General features: G+C 38.8%; 1 protein-coding gene across 2 annotated transcripts in view; it reads left to right on the forward strand.

The window, feature by feature from the left end:
- USP9X (ubiquitin specific peptidase 9 X-linked) overlaps positions 1-17,570 on the forward strand; it is a 96,371-nt gene that overhangs the window by 55,751 nt on the left and 23,050 nt on the right. For both annotated transcript variants that reach the window (XM_040055113.2, XM_040055111.2), the window contains exons 17-27: positions 291-386; positions 2,231-2,442; positions 3,954-4,194; positions 4,404-4,553; positions 4,668-4,788; positions 5,265-5,395; positions 5,651-5,929; positions 9,055-9,180; positions 11,223-11,348; positions 13,923-14,089; positions 17,350-17,458. In XM_040055113.2, the coding sequence (XP_039911047.1) occupies positions 291-386; positions 2,231-2,442; positions 3,954-4,194; positions 4,404-4,553; positions 4,668-4,788; positions 5,265-5,395; positions 5,651-5,929; positions 9,055-9,180; positions 11,223-11,348; positions 13,923-14,089; positions 17,350-17,458 (1,758 nt within the window). The remainder of the gene's footprint in view (positions 1-290; positions 387-2,230; positions 2,443-3,953; positions 4,195-4,403; positions 4,554-4,667; positions 4,789-5,264; positions 5,396-5,650; positions 5,930-9,054; positions 9,181-11,222; positions 11,349-13,922; positions 14,090-17,349; positions 17,459-17,570) is intronic.

A 17,570-nucleotide genomic window follows, 5' to 3' on the forward strand; every position in this document is an offset into this window, starting at 1 on the left:
ATTATGTGAACATGAACATATAAACACTACTTTTACTCTGTTTATGGACCATCAGCCTTTTTTGCCAACTCTGAACTTCAAAACTAGATAATTATTAATATTTGCTCATATAATCGTCTTAAGTGTAAGTTGTCCTGATTGTATTTTGTAACTAAGCATTTTAATCCCTTTCGCCTCATAAGATAATTAGACATACTATTGTGTCGAGATACTTACGTAGTAGTTTTGGGTTTCATTTTTATACCAGCAAGTTTGAAGAGATTCTAATACTTTTTTTTCAACTGTGCTAGGTTGTGATTCAGGGAAACGATGACATCGCAAACAGAGCAATAGACCTTCTGAAAGAGATCTATACTAATCTTGGCCCAAGGTTACAAGTTAATCAGGTAAGAAAAGGCAACAAGAAGACTGGAACAGAATAAAATAATAGTCCTTAAAATCAGTGTGGTGGTACTTTTATAGTTGAAAGATTTGAAAACAGGAAATACTTTCTGTGTTTTGGAGGATGAGTCCAACCATCAAATTCTGGGCAGATGCAGAACTTAAATTTTTTCTCATATTTCCAGACTGAACTCTCATTAATTTTTCATACTAAGTTCATCTGCTGTATTTGCTCTTGCTACTCAGTAAACAGTTAATGTCATATGAGGAAAACCTTTTATTGCGCTGCAAATTGTGGCACTTACTCATAGTAGTATGTTCAGTGGCTGGGTGTGTGGGGTGTTGTCACAAGCTAATGTAATCTCTTTTTTCTGGCACGTCCCTTGCAAAGGGTCACTGAGTTTCTGTGTAATGGTCAAGCTGGAGTCTAGCAAATCAGATATTATCTCCCTGCATTAATATTTGCTGGGAGCTGTGGTTCAGTGGACAGAGAAGAGATACAGGTTCAGCAAAGCCAAGTGCAAGGTCCTGCAGCTGGGCTGGGGCAATCCCAGGCACAAATACAGGCTGGGGGATGAACAGGTCCAGAGCAGCCCTGCAGGGAAAGACTTGGGGGTTGACAAGAAGCCCAACATGCTCTGCAGCCCAGAAAGCCACCTGTGTCCTGGGCTCCACCAACAGCAGCATGGACAGCAGGTCCGGGAGTGGGGTTCTGCCCCTCTTGTCTGCTCTGGTGTGACCCCACCTGCAGTGCTGCATCCAGCTCTGGGGCCCCTAACACAGGAAGGACATGGACCTGCTGGTGCCAGTCCAGAAGAGGCCTTGAAAATAATCAGGGGGCTGAAGCACCTCTGTTGTGAAGACATGGAAAAAAGAAGACTTTCAGGAGACCATTGAAGTCTTCCAGTACTTACAGGGTGCTGCAAGAAAGATGGGGAGGGGCTTTAGACAAGGGCCTGTAGTAACAGGACAAGGGGAAAGCCTTAAACTGAAAGAGGGTAGATTTCAATTGGATATTAGGAAGAAATTATTCCTGTGAGGGTGTTGTGTCACTGGAGCAGGTTGCCGGAGAAGCTGTGGGTGTCCCACCTTTGGAGGTGTTCAAGGACAGGTTGGATGGGACTCTGAGCAACCTGGCCTCATGGAAGGTGTTGCACATGTCAGGGGGATTGGAACTGGATGATCTCTAAGGCCCCTTCCAACCCAAACCATTCTGTAATTATGTGACTGCACAAATTTAGTGGAGGAATATTATCCTTTGGACAATCTCCAGTTGATAACTTGCCAGGTGTATTTCTTAAAACTCTGACATTCTACTTGTCTTCAAAAACACTTTCATAATCTTCAGAGCTGCCAGTCTGCCAGGTCCAGCACAGCTGCTCTAGGTGGTGTATTCACAGCCATTCAAGCTGTATCTTCCTGCAGTGGCAGATGGCTGGAGGCTTCTGTCTTGCTGTAGATCTGGGCTTACTAAGCACACATTGATCTGTCCATCTGCACATGCTTAGCTCTGACACTTCCAGAAGTGTTGGATTTACATGCACACAAGAAGTTTTTAACATAGTCTGAGAAAAGGAAGAAGTGAAAGTCCAGTTCAGAGTTCTCTGTCCAAATTTTCACTTTTTCTATTTATATACAATACAGTTACAGCTGCTGATGATGTGAGATTATTGAAGTGCGCACTAAATTAAAGCTATTCATTGATGGGAGTTGCTTGAATAAAACAGCTTTCTTGAGTAACTTACCTGTTTTGGTTTGGGGAATTTTTTTGGTCTACCATTTGGTCATCCCTTTGAGAAGATGGATTCTAATATGTCTTGTAATTACGCCAATTTCTTGATGTAATTAGGTAGTGATTCATGAAGACTTCATTCAGTCCTGTTTCGATCGCCTAAAAGCCTCCTATGATACATTATGTGTGTTGGATGGAGATAAAGACAGTATCAACTGTGCAAGACAAGAAGCAATAAGGATGGTGAGAGTGTTGACTGTTTTAAGAGAGTATATAAATGAATGCGACAGTGATTACCACGAAGAGAGAACTATTCTACCTATGTCAAGGTATGTGTGAAAAAGCAGTATCATGATTTTGATTTCTGTTAAACTGAAATACTACTATTATCCTTGGGATTTTTACATTCTAAACTGTTTCTATTCAGGAAATGGTTTCACAGTGTTTCAGATTCCCTCTTCTTTGCTAATGCATTAAACTGTATTTAAAAAAATAATAATTGAAAGATCAGGCCTAAGAATAAAGCAGGCCTAAGAATAAACTTGGTGGTTTTTTCTGTAGCTAGCACAACGTACCTTGAGGCTCAATTGTTTTGGGTATAGTTCTTTATTTCAGATAATTACTTAAAGCAGCACTGTTCTTTACATTAGCATTGGCAAAGCTTTCTTGTTTCTCAAGTCTTATTATCCAAAAACATATTGTAAATGTATACATTCACCTTCCAGAATTGTTTACAGAGATCTCAATCTTACTTTGCAAGATTAAAATTTTAATTATCTCTAAGTGAAATATTATGTAAACTCCTCACAAGAAGGGAAAGAAGAGAACAGTACTTTGAAGTATATTTATTTTCTGTATACCTTCACTCTTATACTTGTCCTTGAGTGAAAACTTAGCTTAAATCCTTTGTATCTCTATGGATTGATAACATATTTTTAACTAACAGCTAACGTATTTTTAAACACAGTGGAGGTTTTTTGTCCACTTACTTTAAATGCACTTTTTGTCAAAAAAAAAAAAAAATGAAGCAATTGCTGTTTCTTCATGGTGTGTCAGTACTTTGCAGCGTTGCTACAGCTTTTTTACTGCATATATTGATTGATTGATTAGTCCTAACAAAGTTTTCTTGTTGATTGTGGGTACATCATTTTTTATATGGGCTGCTTATTTGATTAGACTAATCTTTCACAGGCCTTGTTAGCACAGGGCTTTATGAGGAGTTTTTGCCTTTTGTTACATGGGATTAGTTTGTTGGGCTTATCTGGGCACATCTTTCCTAATGAGCTCCCCTGCCATTGTGGGGAGTGTGCTCACTGCTAAGATGAAACAGTTTCATCCTTTTTTGACCTCTTTAAACTTTTTAAAAAGATTGTGTTTTTAAAAACTGGAATTCCAGTATAAAACTACAACAGTTTTTGACAGAAAGTATTAAGGCTCGGCAACCTGATGGCATTTTCTGATCTTGGTGTGTTTAAAGCTCGAGATGCTTTGCTAAAAGAGCAAAACGTCATTGCCAGTCTGATTAAGCTTTGTTTGAACATTTTGATCAGGAAGTTACAAGACAGAGAAAAGATCTAAAATTTTATAAGAAACTTCTAAAATTTGTCACTGTTCCTAACCTGACTGTAAATTTGACCATATGATTAATGCATTTGTGAAAGATTCTTGAAAGATTCTATGTATGTTGTTGCTATAGTTGCTGGGGCTTTCACAAAATCTTAACACTGGAAAATACCATGTAAAGATTTGATGTTGAAATACCTGTCGCAAAAAATGCAGGAGGGAAAAGAAATTATTTCATGCGGGCAAAAATAACGTTTGTTGGTTTGTTTGTTTCCAGAGCTTTCCGTGGTAAACATATCACACTGGTAGTTCGTTTCCCAAACCAAGGCCGGCAGGTGGAAGATTTGGATATTTGGTCTCACACAAACGACACGATTGGCCAAGTGCGGCGTTGCATCCTCAATCGCATTAAAGCCAACAGTGCACACACCAAAGTTGAGCTGTTCATTGGGGGTGAGCTGGTAGATCCTGCAGATGACAGAAAATTAATTGGGCAGCTGAATCTCAAAGATAAAACGGTGAGTGTTGCAGGCCGGGTATTTACATCAACTCAGATGTTCCTTCCCTTTTGTAAATGCTTGAAAAATACCGTGCATGGCATCATTTATTTTTGTGAAAGAATTCCATTCTTCCTTCTTATATTATGCCATTAACATTATATCAGATGCTTATTTGGTAAAGAATCTTAATTTTTGGAGAGTATTAAAACTGTGATTGTGTTTTTCAGCTAATTACAGCTAAGCTTACACAGATAAATTCTAATATGCCCTCAAGTCCAGATAGTTCTTCTGACTCTTCAACTGGTTCTCCGGGCAACCACGGCAATCACTATAGTGATGGTCCAAATCCAGAAGTTGAAAGCTGTTTGCCTGGAGTGGTAAGCATTTTCTGAAATTAACAGTTCAAAGGTGTTTCTTCTTACACTTTGGCTTTGACTGACAATTTTTATTTCTTGTCTTGTTTTTTGTTTTTTTAATTTGCTTATTTTAAGATCATGTCACTGCATCCTCGATACATCTCTTTTCTTTGGCAAGTTGCAGACTTGGGCAGTAGTTTAAATATGCCACCTCTTAGAGATGGAGCTCGTGTTCTTATGAAGCTCATGCCACCAGGTAAAACTTAACTATGTGCTTTTTTTTTAATCTTGTAATATGCTGTATAATAATTTATCACCTGATACATAAAAGTGAAGATAGGGGAGTATTTTGTACTTTCTGATAATTCATTGATACTGTAATTCATTACTGTTATCCTAATTAGGACTGTTAAAGATTTCCAAAGTAGTTATTTCTTGTCTGCTATATAAAGTTGCATAGTTTGCAGTTTGCTACTGGGGTTCAATGCCACAGTGCAGTGAAAATGGGGATCATTGTATGTTCAAGTGGTTTTGTAGCACTGCTTTAATAGGATCACTGTTGACTGAAATAATTTATTTTTTTTTGGAGAACACTCTGTAGTCTGATTTTGTCTGTAAGTTTTGCAACTGTTCTGACACTTCAAATTTTTCAGATTTTTAATTGTAAATAGTACTGGGGTATTGTGGAGTAGTTCTGCTGCAAAATGCTTATAAGCTGTGTTTTTATTGCAGATAACACTACGGTTGAGAAACTAAGAGCGATTTGTTTAGATCATGCAAAGCTTGGGGAAAGCAGCCTTAGTCCATCCCTTGATTCTCTATTCTTTGGTCCTTCTGCCTCACAAGTGCTGTACCTAACAGAGGTTTGTGATGCTTTGCCTGTTCTTTAAAAATTGTCAGTTCTCTATGTGGTAATCCTAATGTTATGGAGGCCTAAAGATTAAATTCTGGTTTGAAATTAACAATTGAAAACACTTGACAATTTACTGGCATAAACATGCATATGGCCAGTGCTGTCAAAGCCGTGCTTATGTAGTATTGCTACAAAATCTCATGTTCAGTCAACTTTATCCAAGCTGGTGCATTTCCATTAGATAATTATGTATTTTCTTCTACAGGTAGTTTATGCCTTGTTAATGCCTGCCAGTGCACCTCTGGGAGAAGATGCCAGTGACTTCCAATACAACTTCCTGAAAAGTGGTGGTTTGCCTCTTGTGCTGAGCATGCTGACCAGAAATAACTTCCTGCCAAATGCAGATATGGAAACTCGAAGGGGTGCCTACCTTAATGCTCTAAAAATAGCCAAATTATTGCTAACAGCAATTGGATATGGCCATGTTCGAGCTGTGGCAGAAGCTTGTCAGCCAGTTGTGGAAGGCACAAGTACAATTTCACCGGTAATATAAATCTTCCTTGCTGCAACTAGCAGTGTGCTCCGTGTTTTATAATGTGTGCAGCAACATCTCGTTACTTTTCATTGGTAGTCTGTTCTTTGAGTGTGTTGCAAATCAAGAACTCCTGGTACTTTCAGATAGTGTTTTGAAATTCTAAAAAAAGAGATCAACTTACTACACAAATCTTATTTCTTGGTGACTGTAGACAGTTAGGGGTGAGATGCACTTGCTCTGTATATGATTTTCAGTGGTTTGCATGATTGTCAGTACAGATAACTTCTCATTTTTAACCCTATTCATCCTTCTGGACAAAATGTCCAGCCCACAGCAGGATAAACAGCATGTGATGTGTGAGCAGCTGGCTCACAGGTTGGGCACAAAGGGCTGTAGTGAATGGTGGCATCAGACTGGTGACCTGTCACAGGTGGGATTCTGCAGGGCTCCATCCTCAGCCCTGTGCCCTTCAACATCTTCATAAATGGCCTGGATGCAGGATTGGAAGGGATACTGAGCAAGATTGCAGATAACACAAAACTGGGAGGAGCTGTTCACTCCCTGAAGGGCAGAGAGGCCCTGCAAAGAGACCTTAACAGATCAGAGGACTGGGAAATCACCAACAATATAGAGTTCAGCAAGGGCTAGTACCAGATTCTGCACCTGGGTTGGGGCAACCCTTGGATGTATGGACACACTGAGGAATGAGATGCTGTAAAGCAATGAAACAGAAAGGGACCCAGGAGTCCTGGTCAATGGAAAGTTGAATGTGGGTCAGCAGTGCCCTGGCAGCCAGGAGGGACATCCCTGTCCTGAGGGACATCAGGCCCAGCATCGCCAGCCGGGCAAGGGAGGGGATTGTCCTGCTCTGCTCTGGGCTGGGACAGCGTCACCTCCAGTGCTGGGGAAAGTTTTGGGCACCATGACATAAGAGGGAGATGAAGCTCTTAGAGAATATCCAAAGGAGGCCATGAGGACGGAGAAGGGTCTGGAGGTGAAGCCATGTGAGGAGGGGCTGAGGGCCCTTGGTCTGTCCAGCCTGGAGGAGACTGAGGGGAGCCCTCAGTGCAGTTACAGCTTCCTCCTGAGGGGAAGAGCAGGGGCAGGCACTGAGCTCTGCTCTGGTGACAGCGACAGGACCCAAGGGAATGGCCTGAAGTTGTCAGGGGAGGTTTAGGTTGAATATTAGGAAAAGGTTCTTCCCCCAGAGGGTGGTTGGGCACTGAACAGGCTCCCCAGGTGGTCACAGCACCAAACCTGACAGAGCTCAAGGAGTGTTTGGACAATACTCTGAGGCACAGGGTATGACTCCTGGGGATGGTTCTGTGCAGTTCCAGGAATGGGCCTGTGGGGCCCTTTCAACACAGCATATTCTGTGATAAATGGGAACTCCCCATTTGTGTGGTTCCATCCCAAATAGTTGCTTGATCTATCAGCCTTTACTCAAGAATACACAGAGAGCTCCACTTCAGAGCACTTTATTCCACAGTATTGACTAAGAGCAGTCTCTGAATCAGGGAGGTATATTCCCCTTAAATCTCTGTTCTGGTTAGCTTCATCTCTTGGAAGATTCATAATTAATTATTTTTCGAGTAAATCAGAACTCCTAATGATTACAAAGAAGTGAAGATCCCTTTTTGTGTCTCATGTTAAAGTATGATAGGAATAAATTAAGGCAGACATGTTTGTCATCCTGTCTTTTGTCTGTTTAAAATGAGTGATTTTTTCTGCCCTGTTTTCTTAAACAGTTATTTAAAGGGCAGTTTGGAATGCACATTTCATCACTTGAGTCTTGAGGTATTGTTTGAAGCAGGCTGACTTCTTAGGAGGTAGTAACATTTGTTTGCAATTGCTGACTTCCACTATTTAGAGTTGCAAACATCTGATTTAATAATAACCGATTCATTGGAAAAAACATGGTTGTTCTTGCTGTCACCATCATCCTCTTTGAAGGACTTTGGTATTTTTTATTTCCCTGGGATGCAGGTGAGATTTATTAAAACCTTTCATTTCTCTTACCTAAAGCATAAATACCAAAGCATAACACTCTGTCTTGGCTTTCCATCAGTATTTAAGAGAAGGAGGCAGCCAAGGTTACGCACCTGTAGTTTTTGGTTATTGGTCTGTTGCTGTCTCTAGTACCTTTAAAACTTTTTTCCTTGTTTTCATAGAAGGTTGAATTAATAGGTAAGTGTTCTGGTACACAGAACTGATTTACCCCATATATATTGCTGTTGATCACTTCCAGTAGCATCCAATAGCTGATTGACTGTGGAAGCTCTGTTAGTCTTCAGTGGAGGCTCTGCAGCTTTGCTCCCTGAATCCAGTGTCTTGGTGAAGCTGACAAAACAAGGGATAGGACCAACACCAGACCTTACACAGCAGCCTCACAGTTTGTCTTTTGAGCAGCATTTGAGATGGGCTTTTTTAATGAACTGGTACAGGAAAATGAAGAAACTCTTCTCTTTTAACTTGTGACCACAGCACACCATCTTTTGTTTGTCTGTGAGAAGGAAACAACCATTTCAGGTTTTGTCAAAACTATGACGTTCTGGCAGACTAAGGAGAGAGGAATCTCAAACCAATACAAAAAAAGATAAAAACTTGTCTTACTGTTTTTGTTTTGAAAATACTATGGAAAACAGGGGAGATAATTTAGAACAGAATTCTTCAAGATAACTTAACTCAAATGTTTAAAATGTACTTCAGTATAACAAAACTGCAGCTGTATTCTGTCTGGACACTCTTATCTAACCTGGAGTGAGACCCAGTGTTTTACCAAACCCTTTCTTTCCCACATCTACTGAAAGGGAAGGAGGCATTGTAACAGAAAAAGAACTCTATTAGCTTGAAGTAATCAATAAACAAGCCCCCAAACCTAGTAAGTTTTGAGCAAGTGCCTTTCCTTTTAACTACTTGTACTCTGTGATCCTACACTGCAGCACAGTGTCTTCAGATGTGATGGTATCTGTTTGAAAATGAGGAAGTTTATTTATGTTGGCCTTTGTGCTAAGCAGTTTTCCTTCCAAGATCTTACCTACTTCTGCCAAACCTTTCCAAGTAACTTTAGATCTTCGTATCTTTTTGCTTTTTGTTCCCTTGTAAAAGTAAGTATGAGAAATACTTTCTTCCAGATAAACCAGGCTACGCATGACCAGGCAGTGGTGCTACAAAATGCCCTACAAAACATTCCTAATCCAACTTCAGAATGCATGCTGAGAAATGTAGCAATACGTCTTGCACAGCAAATATCTGATGAGGTAGGTGAATTCCTTTCTGTATCATCTTTTTCCTTCTAGCGTCTTTTTTTTTTGTTGTTGTTTTGTTTTGTTTTGTTTTGTTTTGTTTTTTTTATCCTTAAATTTGTTGCTTTGTAAGACACATATTTTCCTTTTAAAATGTTTTAGGTAATATGAAAGAGAGAAATCTCAAATCATTGCCAGTGTAGCTTTATATATTGAAGATGGATTAATGACACAAATGAAAACCTCAGTGAGAGTAAACAGTGTGCTTTGCAAAGGTAGTGATCTTGTGTGCATGGTGTGGCCAAAACCCATATTAGTGTCATATTAGGAGTCATGTTAGTGGACATGTTAGTGAATTCAGCTGAATTCAACAGGAGCTAAAATCATGATTGCTTTAACTTCCTCATGCTTCTGGTTCCCTCACTTTCCAGGGGGGAAGCCATAAATACAGTGTTTCTGTACTGTATAACATATCTGCAAAACTATCTCCAAAACATTTCTGAGATATAGATAGAAGATTTTATTGTATTCTCATCTTGGTGTTGACAAGTGCTCTATCCCTTGAGAACAAAGGGCAGTGTCTAAAGAAAGCACAATGTGCTGCACTGCAAGACTGAGCCATCTGCCTTCCATCAGTGGTGGTTTTGCATCCATAGGTGTAAAAAATCAGCCAATTGGACTCTGATTTAATCAAATTTCTTCTATAGGAGAAATATCTTTTTAGGTGAGATGTGAGGAAAGGTTTTTTAATTCTGCCTTTGTCTTTTCTTAGAGGCCTGCTAATAAATAAATAAACTATTTTTCTTTCACCAAGCACATCAAAACAAAAAAAAATCTGAATGTGTTTAACAGTATCGCTGTGGAAGATTTATCTGTAATTTTCCAGAATTATAGGTACTGCTGTAGATCTAAATTTCATATGGATTCTAGTTGTGTCTGTAATTTTGAAAGGTTTTTTATCCTTTTCATGTTTTGGAGGTCCAAGACTCTTTTCAGCGGATCCCACAATTTTTAAAAAAATTAATCTGACATAGTTTCCATAGGCCAGAGAGAAGACTTTAGCACAAAGAGGAGTCATTCACCTTTTTAAAAAAACATTGATACTTAAAGATTTGGAAACTATCGTGAGGTTAAAAAAAACCCTGTTGTTTTTCTGGTGGCGCTGTTGCTGTAAGGTTGCTTTGCTTGTGACAAAGATAAAATGCCTTTTATTTTTTTTGTAAATACTGTTAACCACATCAGTACCAGAATGCAGTTTGTTCAGGTTTCCTGATGCAGATACCTAACTAGCTCAGCTTCTTAGAGTCCCCTTTTTTATTGTCTGAGCATTAGAAAAATGAAACTTGAAATCCTTGAGAGCTGTCTGCCTTCTGCTTTTAGAGATTACCTATTTTTTGGACAATTCTGTTTCGAATATAGACTTCAGATCAGTTTGGTAGTTTTTTTGAACTACAAGTACTAGCAGTTGTAGTATGTTTTGTAATGTGTGCATATCAGTAGAAACTACTGGATGTTAACTCAGACCATGCACAAAGTACTGAAGAGTGGCTCTGCATTCATTAAATACATGAGCTGTGTTCTTATTCATGTTCAACCCTCTGTGTCTGGAACAAGAAGCAATTCCTTTATATAATGATCACATACTTGATAACATCAGTGTGTTCAAGCTAGCACACCATGGGAAGAAACCCGAAAATCAGTTCGACTTTTTACATTGCTTAAGAGGCTGGCTGCCTTCCAGATGAATGCTTGGTAGTGTCCTGGGGTTTTTTTCCTAAATAAAGAAGGTTTTAGCATTGAAATTTGTAGAGTTTGCTAAGCCTTAGAATCAGAGTTGCCTACATCCTGCTTTAAAAAATGAAATTTTAAATAAGTGAAATATAAATACTCTTCAGGGTACATCATCTGTTTTCTATTTAAGAAAAAAAATTCTTTGTTTTAACATTGTAAATCTTAAATTTACTGTGAAATACATTTGTGGGAATTTAGAATCCATTGTAATGTTATTTGCAGCTGTATTTTAATGTTGCTTTAGTTAACTTCTCTTCTTTTTTCAGGCTTCAAAATACATCCCTGACATCTGTGTTATCAGAGCAGTACAAAAAATTGTTTGGGCATCAGGCTGTGGGTCAGTTCAGCTGGTTTTCAGCTCAAATGAGGAAATTAGTAAAATCTATGAAAAGGTAAGAATTCCTGAACAGCTCCTTTTCTGTAAAAGTGTTTGTTTCTATGCAAAAGGGAATGGTGACCCGGTCAGGTTTAGAGTGTGATGAGCTTTTAGGTGGATACAATAATGTATTTCAGAATGTAGTACATGTCATTGTTATAACACAGTTTAATTTTCTATTCCAAATTCCTTTTCTCAGTAACTGTTGAATTGTAACTTGAATCTGGTGTCAGTTCAAAAATGCACCAGTCTGTAACATGTCTTCAGCCCAGTTAGATTCTGCATCTAAATAAGCAGGAATAAGCATTTCCTGCAATGCTAATTTGTCTAGTCTTCAAACTTAAAAGGTCTGTTCTACAGAAGTGATTCAAAGCATATATACAGTCTAGAATAAGAAGGAAGAGCAAAGTGTTGTGAGCAGCATTGGGAAAAAAGATTTGATTGCTAATTCTGTATGGCTTTTCTTTTATTCATGGTTTCACATGTGGTTTGGTGTTGGGAGTTCTATATAGTAGATTATCACACATCTTGTATTTAAGTAATGTTGCTTAGAGTTATAGGAAATAACAGTCTGGATTTGGATAGTGATTTTAAAAAACCCTTTTTTATTTTGTCTTGTAAAATCAGGTTAAGTACTCATCAGTACTTGCCTGAGAGTAAAAGGAAAAGGAATACGTAGGGAGGCTTAATTCTTGGTGTATTCGCTGTTGTGTTTAAATGATGAATTGAAAGAAGAATATTTACTTCAGCAAAATGCAACGCCTTTCCATTAGCTTTCATAGGGTTATAATGGCATCTGCTTCTATTGCTGTGAGCATGACTTCTTCATGAAATAGATTGGGGCTTGGGTTTTTTTAGGTGATACTTACATATAAAACATGGTTTAGTTTGTGTGACAGCCCAGGCACACCAAGAGCCTTATATCTATACATAGGATGCTTTAAGAGCAGTAGTGCACTAGAGAAAGTATACTAAATGTGCTGGTTTTAACATTTTTCTGGGTAAGAATTATACAGTTAAGTTCTGTAAAAATACTTTGAGGTAATGGAAGTTTGAAAAGAGGTGAAATTTAAGCTGTGAGTTATTGATAGATCATCCTTCACATGATTTTGTGGGTATTTCATTTTTGTTTTTCTTTTCTTTTTATTCTTATTGACACTTATATAGACATCTGTAATAAATGGTGGCTGCATTTGGTTTCTGCTATGCAAAGGGGAAATAAAAATTGAAGGGAAGAACTGGAAATTCAAAAGAGGAAGGAATTGCTGAAGTAATAAGAATTTCAGAAGTAATAAGTAATTAAGAATTTCTTAATATAACATTAAAAGAGAGGAAAGTATCCTAGAAACAGAGGAATATCATGAAAGAAAATATACAGTTTAAGTGAACCATATCTGGTTATAGATTATAGGAAGCAATTTTTCTGATGGCTTTATAAAGATTGAATATAATGATGTACGGATCCCCAGCTCTGGGTGCCCCAGTGCAGAGAAGTACTTCATTGAGTATAAAATGCACTTTGCCTTTCTCCTGGGTCCCCGCAGCTGTGCAGAAATAACTTTCCTTTCTAACCAGAGCTTCAGTGCAGAGCAGGTGCAGTTGTGGACTTGCTGAAGGCATTCTGCATTTGCTTTCTGATCTTGAGTTGTGCTTAGACAAAGTAGTGTTTGTTTCCAGAGTGAGGCACATTTTGGCCTGTTCACAATTAATTCTCTCCTCTGCATTGTAATCCCTTCTTTCTACCTAATTAATCTTGATACCTTTCCACATATAAAACAAATATTTAATGCCTCTGGTTAATGTGGCTAATCTGCACTCATGACTTATAAATAGTAAATTGAGACCTGCTCACATTCAGTTTCTTTGGAACTTCTTGAACGCAATTACTTCTAGATGGAGGAGAGAGTTTGCCATTATTCTCAAAGTACTTATTTTGAAAAAATGTACCAAAATCAACCCAATTAATTCAAGTGTTTAGTTTAAGAAGTAAGCTACGCACCAATTAGCAGTAGTATTTTCAATGTCAAAAATCACCAGAGTAGCTGTGTTTAAAACTTGAACAGCTCTTTCATGTTTCCAATAAATAGCAAAGTGTTTAATAAACTCTAGCAGTATTAAGAAGCTTTTAGTCAAATAAGTTGAGTGTCAAAACGTTGTAAAACTGGATTGATGAATTAATTATACAGCACTATTGCCTTTCTCTGTTTAAGTAGTAAGAGTTTTCAAGCTTTAAACTCCATGTTTGTTTTGAGTGGTAAAGAAAAACAAAATCCCAAACAAAACTCCAGAGGCAAACCAAGAAAAAGCCCCTGACAGTGCTAACTGAGGTAACTGTTGCCCACAAAGTTCTTACTGAACTTCTGTGTCTATAACTTCACCCTGGGATTCCTCTTGCGAGAAGCACAATTCTCAAATCGTCTCACACAGTGCTCTGGCTAGGACCTGAGCACAGAAAATACCCTGCACTGATAATCACTGAGTGTACAAAGCTGTGGTTTGTGTTTGTGTTTAGTGATAGACCTTGGAGCCAGTTGAGTTTCTTGGGATTGTTTTCTGTACCCACTTAGTGCACTCTTGTTTGTTTTCACAGACAAATGCAGGAAATGAGCCAGACATGGAAGATGAACAAGTTTGCTGTGAAGCACTGGAGGTGATGACCCTGTGCTTTGCTTTGATTCCAACGGCACTGGATGCTCTCAGTAAAGAGAAAGCGTGGCAGACATTTATTATTGACTTACTATTGCACTGTCACAGCAAGTAAGTTTTGGTCACATCTATTATTTTACAGTTCAAAATGAATATAAAGCCTAAATGCAGGGCAGTGGCTTCAGCCCATCTGAAATGTGATGTGAAGTACTGGGGTGGGTGTTTTCAGAAACCATCCAGGTGGAGAGTTGTTGTATGTTATTAAACTTGGTTACCAGTGTTTTGATCTGTTACTAAAGCGTTCATTTTATTTTTTTAAGATACTGTTGTTTCCTGAATATTTTAACTTTTCATTGAGAAATGACAGAGATCTGGAATTAGTAGTGTCTTAAGCCTTTCAGTACATTTTAAGGGGAATCAAATTACAGTGCTCTCGGATGAATGGGGTCAGAATTTGAGCAGTATTTGTGTTTGGGGGTTTTTGACCTTTCTAGATAAAACAGGTTGAAAAGTCTTATGTTTAGGAATATTTGCCCTAACGAAAGGGTCAGTAGTGTCATCAGAGCATCTCTTTGCAGTGAACTCTTCACACACATTGGTGAAACAATGGAGGGTTACCAGAAATACCACAACCTCTATTAGTTTGCAGCCTGTGGTGTAGGGTGTTGAATTTTCAGTTTCACTGAAGCTTGCCTGTATCACTCATTGTATGGAAAAATCGTTCATGCAGTCAGTACAAGAAGCTACCACTGAGCTTTTTCCACTCATATGCCTGTAAAACTTGTGATAAATATGATAATCTCACTTAGAATTGTGTAACTGTTTATTGTGACATGATGGAATAGCATAAACATGAGTGCAAACATAAGACTGCTTTGTAAATGAAGTTGGTGAAGTTGAATTGAGCTGCTAAAAAGTTCCTCTGCTGAATTAATGTGGAAACAAATCAGTGTTTGCAGTGCAGAGGAAGTTTAGCAAGTACCAGGCAGGACTCTGAATATCCTTCCACGACTATTGTTCTCTAATCTCCTATGCTCAATCAGTGAACAATGTGGGCAGAAATATGCATGTGAGAAAATATTTTATGGTGCACCATAAAAGACAAAGATGACTAAGTTCAGATCTCACAAATAGGATCTTTCTAGAAAAGGTCAGGTGGACTGTTTGTTTTTTAGAGTTTGAGATTGGAACTTCTGTTTCCTCAGAGCATAACCATGCTATCTCTAAACTGAGAAACAGAATGCAAAATGTTTAATACTAAATGGTAGAGCAGTTCTTCCCCTCCAGGATAATTGATTTCATAGTGGTGTCCTCTGAATGCAAGAGTGGCTGAGTTAAGAGGAGATAGCCGAACAGCTAGTCCTAAATAATCCTGGAACCCAGAAGTATTCTGCTGATTTCTGCAAAGTGTTTGGTGGCCACATGTATGTGGCCCAAATAAAAATTCTTTGTGCTGATGTAAAGCAATGGCACCTACACCCACTGAAGAGACTGTTGTCTATTAACTGAACAGAAACCTGTGTCCTGCAGTTCTCAGAAGGGCAGGGTTCAGGTTGCTGTGCCTAAGGGAGGTGTGTGACCTCCAGCTGTTCCTCCTGCTGAGGGTGAGTTCATTGTGCAGCTCCTGTCCTGTGTGCCAGCTCTGTGCTGTCAGCACGTGTCTAAAACAGCGTGAGATGCCTGTGCTCAGGCAGCTGCATCCCTCTCGTGATTCCTTAAGAGCTCTTCAATGGTTCCAGCTTCACAGAAATGTAGTACTTGTGTTCAAACACTGCATACTCCTCAGGAACATCGGTGTGAGGCACGTTGGTCACATTTCTCACTGTAGGAAAATACCACCTTTATCTATTTCGCTCTGCCTTCAAGTGCACAGACCTGAGGAGTCAGTCTGTGTGATGTGTCCCAAGCAGCTGAAGGATTTTATCTTAAAAAAGCTTTGTGAGATATTCTACAAAAATGTCAGCTCAGCAATCAGACCCCATAAAATGTCAGTTATTGTTAAGAACAAAACAAACCAGCCCCACCCCACAGTCTGCTGCAACTCAGAGCAGAGTAGGAGAACTTGCAAAGATCAGGGAAGGGTGACAAGGGAGATCAAAGCTCTGCAATGACTTCCATCTGAGGAACAGCTGAATAGCTGGGGGCACTTCATACTGGAGGAGAGATGAATGGTGGGAGGAGAATACTACAGAGACCCTTAAAATCAGAAGTAGCAAAGGGAGAACAAATGAAGAGCTATGTTTCTTTGTATAAGACCTTCTCGAACATAACATTTCAGCAGTGCAAACCTTCACTTTGGAAATGGTTTGAGGGGTTCTTTCATGAACTTGTCCGGTGAGGGCTATGAAATACTGCTCTTGGTAGCCTTCTTGAACCACAGATCATTAAGGAGCTGAGAGAACATTCTGGAGAAGTGTAACTGCACTGTTCCCTCTTCTTGTGCACTTTGCTTTGTGCATGGTAGCTGAGATGGGTGCTCAGCCAGGGGCATCTTTGCTCTGACCTCAAGGTCATCCCTGTGTGGCTTTGAAATCACAGTTAACCACACATGAAAAAGCTCTGAAGGGAACAGGATTCCTTGGTGTGCTTTCCACCCTGACTCCATGGGCACAAAACAAAGACAGCCACACCAAACAGACGCTGCAAAATTCAGTTCTTCATATGTGAGATACTTTCATAAAATCATGCATTCAGCATTCATTTGTAGTCTCTTCCCACACAAAAAGTTCTTCCTAACAGTTTTTACAAGGCATACTGTTCAGACAATCGAAACAACTTAAAAGGATTTGCCTTAATTTTTAATTTATCTTTTTTTACTGAAACGTATCTATTCCTGCATTGCTCTAGTGATTAAATTAGGTTCTGAGGTGGAAAATTTCCTTTAATTATAGCCACTTGAATTTTCAGGAGGGTCATTGTCTCTCACATCTTACTAATGATAAATTTTGATCACTTCAAAGATACTTAGCAAACTGCCTCAGTGACACATCAAAGCAGTTTTACTGGAGTAGTTCTGGTTTGTCTTACCAGGTACAACTGGTGCTTGATTAGGAAAAAAAATTATTTAAGATTGCAGATTGTTGTGTTATGCAATATTTGCTGTCAGTTGCATAGGTTAGATGTTTCTAAGTTTCTTTTTCTTTTACCTTTAAATATTTGAATTGAGGAACAGGTTTTGCAATATAATTCATGCAGCTGAAATTTCACTGCAAGAAGAAATAATATGATGGGTAGTGAATAATTAAACTATTCCTGTTTCTTACGTTATGTTCAGGTTTAGAAAATGGCATTAAGCAGATAAACACAAATTTAATTAAAGTCCTGTTTGGACAGGGAGATTGAATTGAATGTTTCTGTTAAATTATTTCCAGAACCGTTCGTCAGATGGCACAGGAGCAATTCTTTTTAATGGCTACCAGGTGTTGCATGGGACAGAGACCTCTCCTTTTCTTCATTACCCTGCTGTTTACTGTTCTAGGGGTAAGTTTTCAGAGATAAAGTCTTCAGTATGAGAGTGTCTGTAAAAAGTAATAGCACAAAATACCTGCAAGAAAAGACAGATTGCTATTAATAATAGTCACTAAAATATAGA

This window comes from Hirundo rustica, chromosome 2 (genome assembly GCF_015227805.2).
Source record: "Hirundo rustica isolate bHirRus1 chromosome 2, bHirRus1.pri.v3, whole genome shotgun sequence".
NCBI lineage: Eukaryota > Metazoa > Chordata > Aves > Passeriformes > Hirundinidae > Hirundo > Hirundo rustica.